This window comes from Xenopus laevis, chromosome 8S, assembly GCF_017654675.1.
Source record: "Xenopus laevis strain J_2021 chromosome 8S, Xenopus_laevis_v10.1, whole genome shotgun sequence".
NCBI lineage: Eukaryota > Metazoa > Chordata > Amphibia > Anura > Pipidae > Xenopus > Xenopus laevis.
In genome coordinates this window covers 79,321,899-79,341,373 of record NC_054386.1, presented here as the reverse complement: position 1 = coordinate 79,341,373, position 19,475 = coordinate 79,321,899, and the positions used below count along the sequence as shown (strand labels likewise).

The 19,475-nt window shown below is 40.9% G+C and overlaps 1 protein-coding gene across 4 annotated transcripts in view; it reads right to left on the bottom strand.

Annotated features, from left to right (window-relative positions):
• Positions 1-17,184, bottom strand: part of fosb.S (FBJ murine osteosarcoma viral oncogene homolog B S homeolog) — a 17,872-nt gene extending 688 nt beyond the window's left edge. The window contains exons 1-5 of one of the 4 annotated variants that reach the window (XR_005963906.1): positions 6,485-8,043; positions 3,411-3,692; positions 3,107-3,214; positions 822-1,371; positions 1-29 (exon numbers count right to left, since the gene is read on the bottom strand). The exon at positions 1-29 is cut by the window's left edge and continues 688 nt beyond it. Coding sequence is in view for 3 of the 4 variants with exons in the window: in XM_041575167.1 (XP_041431101.1) it covers positions 976-1,371; positions 3,107-3,214; positions 3,411-3,692; positions 15,988-16,092 (891 nt within the window). In the remaining variant the exon portion in view is untranslated. Of the gene's footprint in view, positions 1,372-3,106; positions 3,215-3,410; positions 3,693-6,484; positions 8,046-15,987 lie in introns of those variants that run through there. The other 3 variants (XM_041575168.1, XM_041575167.1, XM_018233158.2) reach the window with 3 other exon arrangements.
• Between the last annotated feature and the right edge of the window lie 2,291 nt (positions 17,185-19,475).

The following is a 19,475-nucleotide window of genomic DNA, read 5'->3' as shown; positions in this document are numbered from 1 at the left end:
TCCAAACTTCTTAACAATGCTCCAGGATGCTCCATAAAAAGATATTAGGGTTTAAGGAAATGTTCATGGTACAGGATTGAGAATGGGAGAGGTAAATAAGGATAATGGGTTAAATATTATTTATAGAACATTATAAGTAGAAAAATGAGGGTGTTGTTGGCCATTGTGTTCAATGATGTTTAGATAGACAAAGTTGAAGAAATAAGTGAGGAAAACCAGATTATGATGATGGGGGGACGGGAATATCTAATATCAATTGTGCAAAGTGATGATGGGTAAATTTAGTGCAGTAACTGCCATACAGCAAACGTTAGGGTCTGTTGTATGATTCTCCCTCCACAACTCCTTGTGCCACTTGAATCTTGTCCACCACAAGGCAGAGTTTTTTGTGTCGGGGAGTCTGGCTGTCTTAAATCATATTATTGAGTTATTTTATGGGTGTGATAATATGAAGAGTTGAAGCAATGCAAATCCAGTAATGCAGAATATTTTTAAAAAATGCTTTTGAATGTTAAACAGTAAGTGAGAAAGGGACTGGAAGAATTCATCATGAGAGTAAAGAAGTTGGAGAACAAAAAAAAAAGACTGAAGGTAAGCTGGATGAAGACGATAAGTTAAAGAAGTCAGTAAGAGAAAAAAGTTGAAGTATTTCTTATGGGCATTGGGCATTAGCATGAAGAAACTGAGCAAATGAATGAGAAGTAAGTTGTGCACAACTCCTGTCCTCGTGGACTATTAACTGGTCAGGTCTTAAGGATATCAATATCCATTGTACAGCATAGACGTGCCAGTCAAAAAGACTGAGCCACTGAGTAACTCACCTGCACATTGATAGCAATATACTTATGTCTTGACCACTTAAGCCTCCATCGAGGACCAGAATTGTGCACCTCTTGGATAAGCAGAGCAGAGCTGGATGGAGACACAGAAAGTTGAATTCAGAGGATGTGTAGAGGAGGGGTAGATGGTCATGTCTCAGAGGGCCAGGAGTGAGGGAGAGCTGAGTGAGTCTGAGGATGAGCGCTCACTCCCACTGCTGCGCTGGTACCGGGCTCCGCAGGCTCCTCCCTCTGGGGAGGTGAACACAAATGAAGATGTGTAAGACCCCGCACTGGTGGCATAGTCTGAGTCCGGCAGTGAGGGCAAACAGATAGGGAATGATACCTTCGATTGTGTTGGATAGGTGGGCAGGAGGGCTCCATGGGAATAGGATGTGCTTGGATCTAAAGCTGGCAGGTCAAAGTCATCATAAGGCAGTTTGCATCCTGGTCTGTGGGAGAGAAAAGCAAACTCCAACTGTTCTTTCTGTCTGCGTAGTTCATCAATCTCTGCCTCCAGCGTAGACTTTTCCTCTTCAAGAAGGTCTGTCTCCTAATAAATCAATAACAAAAGAATGGAGGCAATTATTTTATATCTGATATTTTTATCTTCTCCTTATGTGGTTCTGTCTCATATAGACTTGATTAACATCACACGTCTCTTCTACGTAGACAGCTTTCCTTGTCACTACTACTTCTGCCATTTTACTAGGTCACGCTAACCTATGAGACCCATGCACAATTTAAATAGAAAGAGTAAAATGAAAACCTACTTAACCAAAATAGTTGTTCCCCTTTTATGAAGCAATGGGTTTTGTGCTAAAATCTTACCTGTCAATCATTTGTCTTTAAGGTTAAGGGGTAGCTAGTGTAACGTGACATCTATAAGATTAAAACCAAAAGAGAATAATGACCTGTTTTGATTAAGTAGCATCAAGTAAATGGAAAAGTTTGATATTACTTTTATAAGATAAATAGAATCCTGGTCATAAAGCACTTCTACTAAGAGTCTATATACTGCAAGAAAATTCACTTGCCAAATGAAAATCAAAGTAAAAAATGTAAACATGTTACTTAGCCTTCTTCGTGGGGCTGCATCTAATCAATTTAAATCTAATTAATTATAATTCTGCCAAATTAACCAACCAAAAGGGCATAAGGAGATATATATATATATATATATATATATATATATATATATATATATATATATATATATATATATATATATATATATATATATATATATATACACATGAAAAGCAAGGCACCAACGTTTCAGTCTGACTGAAAGGTCTCAAAGATGACCGAAATGTTGGAATAACAATTAAATTTTATCTCTTTTCACCATATTTTAAAGTCCTGTGAGTGCCTTGGTTTACATGATATTCTATATGACTTTTCTGCGGTGTGCAACCGCCAATGAGTGAGTGCAGCTATTTTATATATATATATATATATATATATATATATATATATATATATATATATATATATATATATATATATACGTATATCCTCACATTTGTAGCAAAATTGCATGTGCTCTTATGTAACTACTGCATGTTTCTTGAATATGGCATTTAAATGGACAAAACTCTTCAGGATTCTAATTCACACATGCATAGCTTTTTTTTACTGGGATTGTGTTTCTATCCCTGATAGCTTGAAATTAAGGGGCCCATTTACTAACAATCAAATCTTTTTTTTTTCCCCTACGAATCTCGAAAAATGTGCTGTTTTTCTGTATTTCTAAAAAGCTCTAAAAATTAAAGATTTATTAAAACAATGAGAACCTCTATGTCAAAGTTCTAGTAAAGTAAAGGTTGTTGAAGTCCTATAGAAGTCAATGGGAGCAGTGATGATCTGAATTGGACAACTTGTAATCCAAACGAAAAGTTAGAGGTTCTTTTATTTTTTTCCAGTATGAATTGTCCGAAAAACTACAGACCTCCCCACCCATGTCCTTATCAGGTAAATATCATTATTCCCCATTACACTCAATAGCCACTCGCTAATTTTGGATACCCGCACTGGTTTAGTAGCCTTGTTTTTTTTTCTTTAATTGCAATATGAGATTATTTTTGTTTAAACTAAACACGGACATGATAGGTAAGATAACAAGATCAAATTCTATGTAATAAGTACTTTCCTGGTGCACTTGCACCAGCTTTTTCCAAATATCAATCTACCTGTTATGAAGTTCTTTCCTAACTTCCTTATCAATTTTTCATCCTTCGTAGTAAACTTCTGCAGATGCACAGAAAAAATATATATTTTTGACTTACACTCTGTAGACTGTCAGTCAACTCCCTTCTTCTGTTCCTGCATTTTGCAGCTGCCTGTTTGTTTCTTTCCCTTCTCACCCGTCTTTTCTCTTCTTCCTCTGGAGTAAGCTGAAAGATTTATAATGTTAAAACACCTTCACATTTCCCATCCTTATACCACAGACAAGGGAAATAAAAGTGACATGTAATTCAGAATTTATCAATCCTTGATTTTTTGATCAGCTTCATGATATAATACAGTGTGCAATTTAACACGCAGATGCAAACACATGCAAAATGAACCTGCTCTTTATGTCTCACTCACCGCTTCCTCTCTGGTTCTCTTGCCTCTAGCTCGGGATGGACGTACATCTTCTTGCTCTGGCGTGGCTTCAGTCAAGGTGTGTCCATAAGTTGTCCCAGAAGGAGAAGCATAACTGGGGCCTGGTAGGTCGTACGGGTCAATAGGGGGGCCTGATGTAGGCTGGGACTGAGCCATAGAGGAGATAAGAGTTGGGGTGACCAACCACTGGAGGTCTTGGCTACTAGTAATGGCCGTAACAGTGGGGACAAATGAGGTGGGGGCATCACATAGTGCTACACACTCCTAGAATTACAAAAAATGCAATTTTTAAGAGAAACATTTGAAAAAAAGGAGAACAAAAGCTAAGAATGTGAGTCAACACTTAGCATGCTTTCTTGCCTTCATTATGTTATCTCATCTTTATACTTGTTGACAATTTGAGCTTAACAGAATACTAAAGAGCGAAACTAGGGGGTACATCCATGCACATGTGACTTTCTATATTAGCTCAAAATTACATCACTTCTACAAAAATTACTTTTTTTGCCCAGTAGCAAGACATATCAAGCTTTGCGGGAAAAATCTGTAGGCCTGTCCTTTCCCAGTATGATGACTACTATACCTCTAGACAGGTGCATTAAGTACCTTATGTGTTACATGATATTTTGATTGAGCTTTAGTTGCCAACTAATCTGTTGCATTAAAAGTTTCTAAATATTAGAATATGATGGAATATGGCAAAACACTGTGTAATGAGAAGAGATAGTGTTAGCAACTGATAGAAAATAGGTGTGCTCCTGCTCAGCGAAGAAACATACGATGAATGCTTTGATTTTGACAGGAAAAATGCCCATATTTTATATATGGAAACTAGCTGTAAAGAAAAGACAGCAAAAAGAATGAAAGAGTGGACAAACGATAATCAAAAGATTAACTTGGCCAATACTAGCGGGGAAGTGCAGAGTTATCTGCAGTTTGCAGGAGAAAGTAATATTTTGACAAAATGCTTGAAAGAAGATTGAATGAGATAAAGAGAGGAATATGAAAGCCTGCTTTCGTATGACAAGAGTGGATTGAGATCAGCTAGGACCAACTGTCCTAGAAGAAACCTTTCGTTTGAAAACCCTTTCATTTTTTGGTGTTACGTAGATCTCTATCTAACCATTATTTCCACTATATTATTTTGAGTATAGACTACCAAATGTTATTCAAGTCTATCCTACACAGAATAGGCAGATACCAAGCTTGCCCACTTTGGGTTAGATACTTGTCAGTTTCTTAGTGAACAATTGGAAAGTAGATTCTTCTAAGAAACTAAAGTCACAAAAATCCTAAATAATAAATTAACCATTATAGCTACCCAGAGGCGGGCCAAGCAGGCAGGCACCCTAGGCAGCCCAGCCAGCCTGCTCGCCCCTTCCTTTCTCCCATCACTCCTACATGCGCAGTAAAGACGCTCCTGGCGCGCATGCGCAGTAAAGACATTCACGTTCACTCAAGCTTGCGGCGCTTACTGCAAACAGATTTCCAGGTGGGTTCGGTCTAGGGGTAGGCAGAAGAGGTAGCTTCCCAGCGCTCCCCAATCATTGCACCCTAGACAGCTGCTTCTTCTGCCTACCCCTAGTTCCAGCCCTGTAGCTACCTTCTTTAAAATTATATTATCTTAAAGGGATACTGTCATCGGAAAACAAAATGCATCAGTTAATAGTGCTACTCCAGCAGAATTCTGTACTGAAATCCATTTCTCAAAAGAGCAAACAGATTTTTTTATATTCAATTTTGAAATCTGACATGGGGCTAGACATTTTGTCAATTTCCCAGCTGCCCCTGGTCATGTGACTTGTGCCTGCACTTTAGGAGAGAAATGCTTTCTGGCAAGCTGCTGTTTTTCCTTCTCAATGTAACTGAAGGAGTCTCAGTGGGACATGGGTTTTTACTATTGAGTGTTGTTCTTAGATCTACCAGGCAGCTGCTATCTGGTTACCTTCCCATTCTTCTTTGTTTGGCTGCTAGGGGGGAAAGGGGATGGGGGTGATATCACTCCAACTTGCAGTACAGCAGTAAAGAGTGATTGAAATTTATCAGAGCACAAGTCACATGACTGGGGCAGCTGGGAAATTGACAATATGTCTAGCCCCATGCCAGATTTCAAAATTGAATAAAAAAAAAATCTGTTTGCTCTTTTGAGAAATGGATTTCAGTGCAGAATTCTGCTGGAGCAGCACTATTATCATTTTGAAAAATATTTTTTTTCCATTATCCCTTTAATCAGTAGTATCCAGCTTTTAAGCAGTATGGAGGGCCATGTCCAGACCAATGGTCCTCAAGTTGGATATCCCCATTCTAATACTTCACAACTATATTAAGTTGCACCAGTATTTTTATTACATACTCTAAAATATTCCCCTTTACAAAGCTGTAATGTGCACAAGCCTCTATAGGATCTTGCTTAGGCCCCATCAGTAAAGTCACAGCAGCAGCAGAAGCACTGAGGATGTTCTGACCAGCAGTATGGCTCCATCAACTTAAATGTTTTTAAGTTGCTAACATCTCCAACCCCACCTAAGACCCTATTAAATATGAATTCATCCACACCCCAAAAACTGATTTCATGCATATTAAAAAAAAATTAATTTTAAGCAAGTTTCCACCATGCATTAATTTTAACTTTTCAATAGTTTTAAAGTTATTTGTAATTAAAATGCAGTCAAAAACACTGAGTTTATCCCTTTCTGTTCTCTAGGCCGCCCTACTGTTAAAATTATGTTACAGGAGTCACGTCTCTTTTATTTCTTTTAATCCACTTGAATCAGCTATCTTCCAACAGCTATCTTGCAACATTGTGTGAGCCAGGAAAATGTACACACTATACAATCAGATTGGTTCTCAGCACACAGCCACACAGACCTGATGTGTCAGCCCCCAATTGTCCCACTGTATTAAAAATACAGTATATACATGAAGAACAAGTATGAATGTTAGACATTCCCTAAGTAGCTTCTATTGAAGCAGCCTCCTAACTCCCCTAAAGCTTGATGAAATAGCCAGTAGGCTATGACATCAAGACACTCGCCTGCATGACATCACACACTCACCTGTGGAACACCAGCTGCCAGTGGGCTCCCAAAAGAATCCACTGATGACAGAAACTGAGACTCCGCAGAGGGGGAAGAGCTGGAGGAGTCGTACCCCTGGTACATGACCTTACAGGAGCTAGAAATACTGTATTCACAAAGACTAACCACAGACCCCTCAAGATGCAATGGATGTGTTAGATCTGCTCTTGAAATATACAACAATCCATATAGTATGTTTGTATGACAAGGTCCCAAAATAAAATGTATGTTGTTCAATTTGTTCTCAGCAATACAGATGTCAGCTGGCTGTCACCAAATGTCCAGTCAGAATAAAGTCATTAGATCCAAACAGTAATAGCTGTAAGTCTTAAACCCCAAAATAACATTCCAAATACCTCCTGTGCAGCCAGATACGATGTGAAAGTTCCCCAGTGCTTGTTGGTGTGAGTGCAGCAGTGGGAAGTCAGACACCTCACTCTCTCAACTCCAATTATATTATAATAAAAGCCAAAACCGTTAGGGTGACAGGGGGCAGAGCTTTCCTGTGCTGTTGGGCAAATCCTTTAGAATTCTGAGCAACCCCAAAATGTCAGGATCTTCTGTTCGGCTTCTTGTCCTGAAGTTGATTCACATTCCCATTCAAAGTGTAAGGAATCCCCAACAAGTTCAAGCTTCAGAGCAAAACATAAGTAAGTGCACTGAGGATAAAAACAGTCCTGAAGGAAATAGCAGCAGGTGAAGAAACAATGCAAGAATCCTATGAAAATCCCACACTCCGCAGCTCCAGCAGCCTCGGCTTATAGATTTATGAATGAAACGCACAGGACTGAGCCTATTTATGCTGGTTGAGCCCACCCCCTTCCACTGACGTCACACGGCAGTCCCCGATATCTCGTGTCAGGAGAAGCAAATGAACCCCACACTCAGCAAGCAGAGACTCGCTGTTCGGATGTCTCTATCTTGTGAAAATCAGCCGCTAAATACGAATGCAAGAGCCGCCGCGCTCTACAGACTGGGGAAACCTGCCCCGCCTCTCCGGAGTTCCTGTGACGTACATAGCCATATAAGGTGTTGTCTTTGCTATGTTTATCTGGTAACCTAGCAGTGACGTAAGAGGGAATCCCTGTTCCCAGCTTGTAGCCGGTTAGGCAGAGAGAAGTATTAATAGCAAGCTTTTACTATGCTCTTGAATAAAGAAAGTCAGTCAATACTAAACCCGACCAAGAGTATTTATATATAACTACACACACATTTAGAGGTTTCTGTGTCTGTAGAGATACCTGTCCATGTATTTATGTCATTAATACTGGAAACGACTAGATAAAGGCTTCATTTGTAGGTACATGGCTTTATACTACATCACTGGCCTCTCACTGGGTGCAGCTAATTTCTATATAACAACAACAACCACCCAACGTTTCTTCTTACTTACACATTGATAGTGAGTGTAAGACAGGTTTTTTATATTTTAAACTGTTTTCATGTAAGATGTCCCCTGTCCCAATTAGGTCTCTGCATTTATGTTGGAGTCAGTGGGGCTCATTTATCAATACTGGGCAAATTTGCCCATGGGCAGTTAACTATAGCAACCAATCAGTGATTAGCTTTTTGAAGCCAGCTGCAAGTAGAACAATGAATGCAGCAATTTGATTGGTTACCATGGGTTTCTGCCCATGGTCAAATTTGCCAGTGTTGATAAATGACCCCCAGTGTCTATATAACAGGGAGAATATATGATGTACTGAAATAAATCTTCAGTGCCAAATCTCACTTTGCTGATACCTGTTCTGACCCAAACACCCACACCTATGCATAGGGTGGCAGCCCTGAAGTATCTATATATTAAAAAGAAGCTAACTCTGGCAGTGGAGCTGAGGGTTTTCCCCCACTTTCCCATTGCATGCATGTGCTGATTGAGAAATGGGGGTTCAGTAACCAGTTGGGTGCCAAGGGCAGCACTGAAACAACATTTTTTGCCACTCCCCCTTTTGCATTTAGATTGTAAAATGTAATAAAGAGGGTCCCATTTACTTCTTCTCTGTCATTATCGGTATCTAAACTGTATGTTTCATGTGTACACTCTTCTGTTGTCCAATGCCGTGGAATATGTGGGTTCTGGCAAATGCCAGAGGGGCTGCTGTAAGTTGCCATAGACAGTCACTATTTATTGGGCTGGTGGGGGGGCTGTTTGGGTTGCTGTGTGGCAGGGGCGTAACTACCGGGGGAGCAGGGGGTGCAACCGGGCCAGGGCCCGCACCCCCGCAGGGCCTCCCCGGCAGATCGCGCGCTGCAGCCGGCTGGAGTCGGCTGCAGCCGCAGAGAAAAATACACGGACGAGGGTGGGGGCGGGCCCGGCTGCACGGCCCGCACCAGGGCCCGGCCCCACCTAGTTCCGTTACTGCTGTGTGGCTAGTTTGGGCCTCTGTGTACGTAAAATGCCAGGGCCTTTTTTGAATCTCAGTCCAGTCCTGTGTGGGTTCTTTATAAATACTAAATGTACAAAACAGTTCTGTTTCACTTCGTGAAAATTTTGTGAAACTGCAGAATAATTTGCAAAACAATAAAATTTGCCACAACATAACCAAATGCATTAGATTAAATTACATTGCAGATAAGGCATTTTTAGCTTATCTTATACGGTATTTTAGCTATTTTGTTGCTCTCTTGCAGCTAAGAGAGCTGGGATCATTGGTGTATACTTTGTGGATATTGGGAAATCCACATATTCCTGACAAAGCAACAAAAGGCGTATTTTATCTTGTATTTTGGATTATATACTTTTCTCTGATCTGATCCTAAAAACAAGAATTACGATTAACCTCATCCTACCATATTATGAACCCCACCATCTTCTTGTGTCTCTACAGACAGCAGGAAGAGAGATGTTTTTGTTTGTACTGGCTGTTCCTGTTCACAGGCCCGGATTTGCGGCAAGGCCGCATAGGCCCGGGCCTAGGGCGGCAAAAAATAGGGGCGGCATGCCGCCCAGCCGCATTATGGGGACGTTCGCGTCCCCATTCAACTACACCAGCTGCGCTGGCGTTTTTTCGCCGGCACTCTGGGAAGGCGGGCACTAGGACCACGCGGCCGCCTGGTCGGACCGCGTGGCCTAGGGACGGCCGGGGAAGAAATCCAGCCCTGCCTGTTCATACAAGGAGCCACACAGGTAACTAAGGCCTGAAGCTACAAGTAATGAGAGGACACAGACTAGAACACCACAAAGACTGCTCAAAGAGCAAGCACCCATAACTCCCCAACAATGACAGTCAGCATCACCAACCTGAGGACTATAGGATCATGAAAGTCAGTTGCATCCCAGACATTTTAAAACATATACAAGCTGGCAAATTTTTAGATGTATATACATTAATCAGGGATGCTTTATAGCAAAAGCAGTAATGGGCAACAGAGGTCTGTACATCCTTTGATAACCCACTAAAATATAGCACCCTCCTAAAGTAAAACCCTGAACAATGCCACAACATAGTTAAATATTTCCATATAATACATCACACACTTAAAAAAACAGGGAGGTACTACTTCGGCAGAATACGATAGGGAATCCACAATGAAGCATGTAGCCAATCAGGTATTATAAATTAAACATGAAGCTGTTGCTGTATGGACAACTTGTTTGAAAATAAGGGCCTCAGATATAATAAATAGGTTACCTGATAGAGATGTGCAATTTCTGTAAAAGCTTGTTCACTGCAATCTTCAACTACTGTCTTCCTTTTTCCAGGTCCAGGCAGTCACATGTGCAGTAGAGTGAAAGTGCTGCCTTTTTGAGTCTAGGTTTGGCTTCCACTCTACTGCACATGTACCTGCCCTGGCTTGATCGATGGGAAATAAAGAAGCAGGAGAAGTTGCAAAGAGCAGCTTCTACAGAAATACCCTGGAATAATTCAGATTTTAGTAAACAGAAGTACCTGTCCAGAAGGACACATAAACATCAATGGGCATATAATCAGTGCTGTAGAGCAGGGCTGTCCAACTGGTGGCCCACGTGAAGTCTGCCTGCTGCTACTTACCTTGTGTAAGCTTTAAAAGGTATCAGTATGGAGATTAACTGGCCCTGCATTGTTTACACCTAAAATTCAGATTATAAAAGCCCTGTAATGATCATACCTGAGGCCAGACTGAAACTGTCAACACAGTTCACCTGTTCACATTTCATACAAACCAGGTCCTGATAAGTTTCCCTGCCTCCTGCTGTACTCTACCTGCCCTATGCTCCCTGTGTGTGCCATACTCTGCCTGCCCTATGCTCCCTGTGTGTGCCATACTCTGCCTGCCCTATGCTCCCTGTGTGTGCCATACTCTGCCTGCCCTATGCTCCCTGTGTGTGCCATACTCTGCCTGCCCTATGCTCCCTGGCTGTGCCATTCTCTGCCTGCCCTATGCTCAGTGTGTGTGCCATACTCTACCTGCCCTATGCTCCCTATGTGTGCCATACTCTGCCTGCCATATGCTCAGTGTTTGTGCCATACTCTGACTGCCCTATGCTCCCTTTGTGTGCCATACTCTGTCTGCACTATGCTCCCTGTGCATGCCATTCTTTGCCTGCCCTATGCTCCATGTGTGTGCCATACTCTGTGTGTACCATGCTCTGCCTGCAGGAAGTTTACCTGGTGGGGGATTATTAGCATTTGAAAATACTTGTTAGGGGGTATCCATGGTGTTTAATCATGTGCTGGGTTTAAGGGTATGTCTTAATATGGTTTAATAAACTTCTTTCAAATATGAGTGCTTTTATGGTGTGCTACCACCATTAATGTGGATACAGTCTTAAAAGTTCTTGTGGTAACATGGGTGTGGTTTAAAATGGGCATGGTTTAAAACAGGGAGTGGTCAACACTGGCTTCCATAATGGGCCCTCCACCACGTACGCCAGGAAAATTCCAGCTACGGTACCACACAAGTTGAACAGCACTGCTCTAGAGGATACACCTGCAAATACAAGCATGACTGTTTATATTGCGTGGGTTGAACACCCTGCCAAGGAATGTGATAAGAAAAAAAGCAGTAATTTGGGGGAAAGGTTCCTTAAGGCCCAACAATAGAAAATATAGCTGCTTATAGTACTGGAAATAAAGTAAATAACTAGAACATAATCCGGAGAAGAAAGCCAAGTTTCTATCCGATGCTTTTTCAATCCCAGTCTCTGAGGTAAAAATACATGATCCAAAATGTAGAAATCTAGAGCCTGCTAACTTATACCAGGCCATGTCTAAGAAAGTAATTTTACAGAGGACCATGAACAAGTTGGGCCATTTAATAATCCCCCTTTGATAGCGTTGTCATCAACTATTTGCCGATCAACTAGAGAACCATACAATTCCCTTTTGGTTAGACAACATGAGCGTGATTCACGTTTCTTGAGCTTCACAACCAGCCATTACTCTGCTAAGATGTAAATTGCTTAAATACATGTTACATAGAGTGCAAATTATAATACCATACACACTCTCCAGACACATACAATTCACCAACAATACAGTTTGCAAAGTGTCAGGTATATGCCCAGTTGCCCTGCTGGCTTTAATAGAGAGAACAGAAGGAACATCCAAGGCAAAATATTATTAATTTTTGGAAGAGTTATACATCAGATCAGGACAGCTGTTCAACAAAATGGCATCCCCCCCCCCACCATGAACATAATCCTCGTAGGGGCCGGTGACCAGCGCACACAGTCCCACAAGCACCACTGCGGGCACTTGATATTGCAGGGAGCAGAGCGTCTTTAGAGGAAGGTTTTTATGGGTCTGCTTCCTCTATAGTTATGTGACCGGATCAGGGGACAGTGACCCTATTGTCAAGACAAATATGGCTAGAAATGTTCTATTTAATAGACTGAGCTTACTAGGCATTAGCATCTCTATAACAGTAATGAGTCAGGTCTTCAATGTTATCACATGACTGCATCATCTAGGGTTGCCACCTTTTCCGGTGATGGCATTGGGGTGGGCATGATGACATCAAGGACAGCCACATATGCAGAAACAAAAGCAGAAAGCTCACACCCCTGAGTATAAACCTTTTGTGGTATCAGGTGCTGTGCTGGAAGACCCATGCCTGCTTCAAGGATCAAAAATCATATTAAGAAAATGCCAGCAGCACACCAAAAATTTGAAGTAGTGTAAGGTTTATTTAAACCCAAAACATACAGAAAAAGTGCAATGCTTCGGGGCCACCCCGGCCCTTTATCAAGCCTAGTGCTATACTTCACAACCCACATTTAAAGGATGAGGAAGGGGCGTGGGCAAACACTCCACCCCTTCCCTTCTGTGAAATCACAAAGCAAGGTGCAATAATGTATATCACCGAATCCGCGGAGGTCAAGTCCATAAAAAGTCAAATATGCAGTGTATAACTATTCCAGGTGTTCCACATATTCCATATTGGGCATTATAGGATAGAGATACTGAAAATTTCTTTCTGTATGAAAACTGTGCTTGACAATAACTAAGCCATGTTGAAAAAAACATGGTGATGATCATAATAATTATATGTATTTCATCTACTGGCCAAATTATTGTTCCCGGTTTCACAAGGCTGAAAACTGAACAGATAGGACAGGTGGCAACCCTAACACAACCTTGGATTTTGATAGAAGTGCTCAGTGTGCTCTGAACAGCTGTTGAGAAGGTAAGCTTAAAGGGATACTATATTGGGATAAAATGTTTAATTCAAAACGCATCAGTTAATAGTGCCGCCCCAGCAGAATTCTGCATTGAAAACCAATTCTCAAAAGAGCAAAAAGATTTTTTTATTTTTAAAAATCTGACATGGGGCTAGACATATTGTCAGTTTCCCAGCTGCCCCAAATCATGTGACTTTGATAGATGTCACTCTTTACTGCTGTACTGCAAGTTGGAGTGATATCACCCCCCTCCCTTTCTCCCCCAGCAGCCTAATTACAGAACAATTGGAAGGTAACCAGATAACAGCTCCCTAACACAAGATAACAGCTGCCTGGTAGATCTAAGGACAACACTCAGTAGTAAAATCCAGGTCCCACTGTGACACATTTAGTTACATTGAGTAGGAGAAACAACAGCCTGCCAGAAAGCAGTTCCATCCTAAAGTGCTGGCTCTTTCTGAAAGCACATGACCAGGCAAAATTACCTGAGATAGCTGCCTACAATATTACAACTAAAAAAAATACACTTGCTGGTTCAGGAATTAAATTTTATATTGTAGAGTGAATTATTTGCAGTGTAAACAGTGTAATTTAGAAATAAAAACATTATAAAAATATGACAGAATCCCTTTAAAGATTGTGCGCAATCATTAAGCAGAAAATGAGGTTCAGATGATGCTAAAGGGCTTAAAATTAAATTCTTATGCTAATTGTGCTGGTTTCTGAGCTGCCATGTAACATCGGAATTAATTACTAAGCCTCCTTGTATTGTAACATTTATATTCTATGTATATGTAGATATATTGTGTGTCTGGCCCTGATTGGCAAATCTGTAGATTCTAGCAAAAGCCAGACTGGCTGCTGTAAGGTTCCATAGATAGTCACTATTTATAAGCATGGTGCAGCACTGTTTTGTCCTCTGAACTATATATGCCAACATCGGCTTTGAATTCCAGTCTCAACCTGGTCCCTAACTTAGGTAACATATAACATAACAGAGCATGTGCAGTAAATCAGCTACTGGGACAGATCTTCCCAGCTAAACGGCTGTGGTTGCCTTGGGCAGGTACAGAAACCCAAAACATAATGTGTATGTAGCATTTCTAGGCAACTTCTTTGTTAGGCTTGTTCCTCTTTAAAGGGATTCTGGCATGATGTTTTATGATGTCATTTTTATTTCTAAATTACACTGTTAGCACTGCAAATAAATCACTCTACCATATAAAATTTCATTCCTGAACCAGCAAGTGTATTTTTTTTAGTTGTAATATTGGTGTGTAGGCAGCCATCTTAGATCATTTTGCCTGGTCATGTGCTTTCAGAAAGAGCCAGCACTTTAGGATGGAAATTCTTTCTGGCAGGCTGTTTCTCCTACTCAATGTAACTAAATGTGTCGCAGTGGGACCTGGATTTTATTATTGAATGCTGTTCTTATATCTACCAGGCAGCTGTTATCTTGTGTTAGGGAGCTGCTATCTTGTTACGTTTCCATTGTTCTGTTGTTAGGCTGCTGATGTCACTCCAACTTGCAGTACAGCAGTAAAGAGTAACTCATTTTTATCAGAGCACAAGTCACCTGACTGGGGGCAGCTGGGAAACTGACAATATGTATAACCCTATGTCAGATTTCAAAATTAAATATAAAAAAAATCTGTTTGCTCTTTTGAGAAACGGATTTCAGTGCAGAATTCAGCTGGAGCAGCACTATTTACTGATGCATTTTGAAAAAAAACTCTTTTTACAATGACAGTATCCCTTTAATATGAAGAGAAGGTAAATCATTGAGTGCGGATAAGTTACAGGGAGTCAGACATGGTGGAGTAGGGAAGGGCGGGCTGGGGTGGGCGCCAGGCAGCAGTCTACACACCAGAAGCCACCAACTATGGAAAGACAGAGGAAGGCAGGGTTTACTCTAGCAAGAAAAGTGAGAAACAAGGGTGGGGGCTTGGGGATTACATGCTGCTGTGCTGCCTCTTTGAATCAGATCTAGCCTTCCTCCAGACATGACATTATCAAACCAGTGCTAGCGCTGAATTTCAAAATAGAAAGCAGCGTCACCCAGAGGAACCCACTGCACGTCAGTAAGCACGCATGGAACGTAACGTACGTCAGCCACGCCCACTTGTGTGCTGCCTGCTGTGCCTATTAATTACTTGCCCGCAGCTTTATTAGTTCGAGCAACAGGCTTTAATTGTGCTGAGGAAATGTCAGGTCATATAAGGGACTGTGCTTATAAAAAACATTTCTGTTATATGTGTATATTGAGGTGGAATGTGAATGCTTAGAAACATGCATGTGTTAACTGATACATGAAGCCTTTTTTAAGTATAACTACATTTACTAATACAGTGGTGGCAATAACAAATGCATCTAAAACAATTCTTACCAATTCCCCAGTGTATCATGAACCGGATTTATTGGAAGTTTAAGTACTGGTACAAATTCTATTGGCTGCAGAAGGCAAGTTTACCAAGAGATCCCCATGGTATATTTTCCCTTTCATATGAAAATGCTATATATAGATTGTAAGTTTTGTTGGTTTGATGAATAACTGATAACTATAGGATAATACCTTCAGGATAGTGAGGAGCCTTCAGAATTCCCCAAAGCATGCAGTGGTTTTAATTTATATTCCCCCTTAAAGGTGTCATTTAAATTTCATTTGTTGTGTGTGTTGAAATTAAGTTCTGTTTTTTGCAAACTTCAAATGCTTAATTGTACTACAAATACAGTATATACACATGAAGAACAAGCATGCATGTAAAACATTCTCAAGGTAACTTGTAGTGAAGGAGCCTACTAACTCTCCTTATTTAAACTATTCTAGCCAGTAGGTTATGACATCACTCGCCCTACATTTATGACATCACACACTCACCTGTGGAACACCAGCTGCCAGTGGGCTCCCAAAAGAATCCACTGATGACAGATACTGAGACTCCGCAGAGGGGGAAGAGCTGGAGGAGTCGTATCCTTGGTACATGACCTCACAGGAGCTGGAGAAATGGGTTTGATAGGGGTTTTTTTTTCAATTAGAAACCCCAAAATAAAATATTATAATTGCAAAAGAGATTCTAGTATCACAACTGCTTCTGAAATATGCAACAGTCTCAAAAAGTGGACTTTACAGTTGAGTGATAAATAAAGTTGAGAATAAAGTCATTAGATCCAGACAGTAATAGCTGTAAATCTTACACCCCAAAATAACATTCCAAATACCTCCTGTGCAGCCAGATACGATGTGAAAGTTCCCCAGTGCTTGTTGGTGTGAGTGCAGCAGTGGGAAGTCAGACACCTCACTCTCTCAACTCCAATTATATTATAATAAAAGCCAAAACCGTTAGGGTGACAGGGGGCAGAGCTTTCCTGTGCTGTTGGGCAAATCCTTTAAAATTCTGAGCAACCCCAAAATGTCAGGATCTTCTGTTCGGCTTCTTGTCCTGAAGTTGATTCACATTCCCATTCAAAGTGTAAGGAATCCCCAGCAAGTTCAAGCTTTAGAGCAAAACATAAGTAAGTGCACTGAGGATAAAAACAGTCCTGAAGGAAATAGCAGCAGGTGAAGAAACAATGCAAGAATCCTATGAAAATCCCACACTCAGCAGCTCCAGCAGCCTCGGCTTATAGATTTATGAATGAAACACACAGGACTGAGCCTATTTATACTGTTAGAGCCCACCCCCCTTCCACTGACGTCACACGGCAGTCCCCGATATCTCGTGTCAGGAGAAGCAAATGAACCCCACACTCAGCAAGCAGAGACTCGCTGTTCGGATGTCTCTATCTTGTGAAAATCAGCCGCTAAATACGAATGCAAGAGCCGCCGCGCTCTACAGACTGGGGAAACCTGCCCCGCCTCTCCGGAGTTCCTGTGACGTACATAGCCATATAAGGTGTTGTCTTTGCTATGTTTATCTGGTAACCTAGCAGTGACGTAAGAGGGAATCCCTGTTCCCAGCTTGTAGCCGGTTAGGCAGAGAGAAGTATTAATAGCAAGCTTTTACTATGCTCTTGAATAAAGAAAGTCAGTCAATACTAAACCCGACCAAGAGTATTTATATATAACTACACACACATTTAGAGGTTTCTGTGTCTGTAGAGATACCTGTCCATGCATTTATGTCATTTATACTGGAAACGACTAGATAAAGGCTTCATTTGTAGCTACATGGCTTTATACTACATCACTGGCCTCTCACTGGGTGCAGCTAATTTCTATATAACAACAACCACCCAACGTTTCTTCTTACTGACACATTGATAGTGAGTATAAGACAGGTTTTGTTATATTTTTAAATTGGTTTCTTGTGAGATGCCCCCTGTCCCAATTAGGTCTCTGCATTTATTGCCCATTGAGAAGGGGAGGTGATGCATTTGGCTAAACAAAAATAAATCCCTGTTACTCACAATTTTGTTTTTAGATTTGAAGCCATATTTACCTCATTTACCTCTTCTTTCTATAAATATATTTATTTAAGTCTGTTTTATATTGATGCTGAATAAGTTGGTACATTATAAATTCTTGCTATTAATAATATTAATTATGGAATACTATCTCTGTGCATATACCTCTTGACATTTGAAAGCTGTACCGTATTATGGCTTTACAAGGCTGGCAAATGTATATCTAAGTGATAAATAAGTGGAAATCGAGGTGATTCAAATAGAAATGAATGGAGGCAGCTCTGATCATTTGAATGCCCATCCACCACATTGGAAAACATCCACGCAACAAAAAGTCCAGCAATGTTACAGTATGTGCTCTATTAATATATAACTTAAAGCAGAGAAGCAGGGTGCATGCTGTTTTTAAACAAATTAAACAAATGAACTCCAGGGGTTGCAACCACACCTAGGCCCTGGGACTTAAGTGAGACACATAGGAACAAGAAATTATATGTTACATCAGAAACAAAAGTGTTAAGGCTATGGGATAAAAAATGGTACTCATTCATGGCATATAAAGGAAATAACTTGGTAGACTGCACAAAATCTGCAGTTGGGCCCTTGAATATCTATCAAAGCCCTGCAAGATATTTCCTAGTGAATGACTACATTCAACTAATGGTGGCAAATTGTAATTGCACTCAATTGACTCCAGATTATGCTCACATGCAGAGTTTTAATACTTCAGAACTCACAGTTTTAATATAGAAAAATAGCAACCATTTCGAGTATTTAGAATGGTGCAACAGGACCTCCCTGATACTTACACAGGCACATTAGGGCCCATCTTTCTATATAGGTTTTTATAAAAAAAAAAAAACAGACAGGAGTACCTAATACTTACAAAAGTATATAAACACCCACAAAATCCTCTATGACACAGAAAGCCCTCCCACCCAAAAAAAAAAAAACTATAGGCAATGTACTCCTTAACAGATTATTTTTATAGACACTGTAATTAACTTCCCCTGTAGTATTTTGTAAAGATACCCAGTTTATAACAAAAAAGCTTAGTATGAAAGACAATATTTATGTAGGCACTTCATGCTGACTCTAACCTTCTTTTCAGGCCAGTGGGAGAAGCAAGTGATATGGTCTATTCAGACAGGAACGGCATATAGATTAACTCTATATGTGACATATATAAAAAGACTAGATTATGTCTGTGTGAGAAGACATGTGGTGCCCAGTACAAACCCTAGGCACTGCTCAGTAGGGATGTCGCGGACTGTTCGCCTGCGAACTAATTCGCGCGAACATCGACTGTTCGCGTCCGCCGAATGTTCGCGAACGTCGCGCGACGTTCGCCAATTTGGGTTCGCCTTAGCTGGCGCTTATTTTTGACCTCTCACCCCAGACCAGCAGATACATGGCAGCCAATCAGGAAGCTCTCCCTCCTGGACCACCCCTACACCCCCTGGACCACTCTCCTTCCATATATAAACTGAAGCCCTGCAGCGTTTTTTCATTCTGCCTGTGTGTGCTTGGAAGAGCTAGTGTAGGGAGAGAGCTGGTTAGTGATTTGAGGAACAGTTGATAGTAACTTTGCTGGCTAGTAATCTACTTGATACTGCTCTGTATTGTAGGGACAGAACTCTGCAGGGATTTGAGGGACATTTTAGGTTAGGTAGCTTTGCTGGCTAGTAATCTACCTTCTACTGCAGTGCTCTGTATGTAGCTGCTGTGGGCAGCTGTCCTGCTGCTGATCTCTCATCTGCTGACTGCTGCCTGTAACCCAATAGTCCTTGTAAGGACTGCTTTTATTTTCTTTTTTGTTTTTTTACTTTGCTACTATAAGAGCCCAGTGCTATTAGTCTAGCTGTGTTGGGGAGTGGGACTGGTGTGCTGCTCCTCCTAGTAGTTCACCACTACCAGCACCAACCGGAGTCAAAATTGTTACAAAGTATCTTATTTGCACCT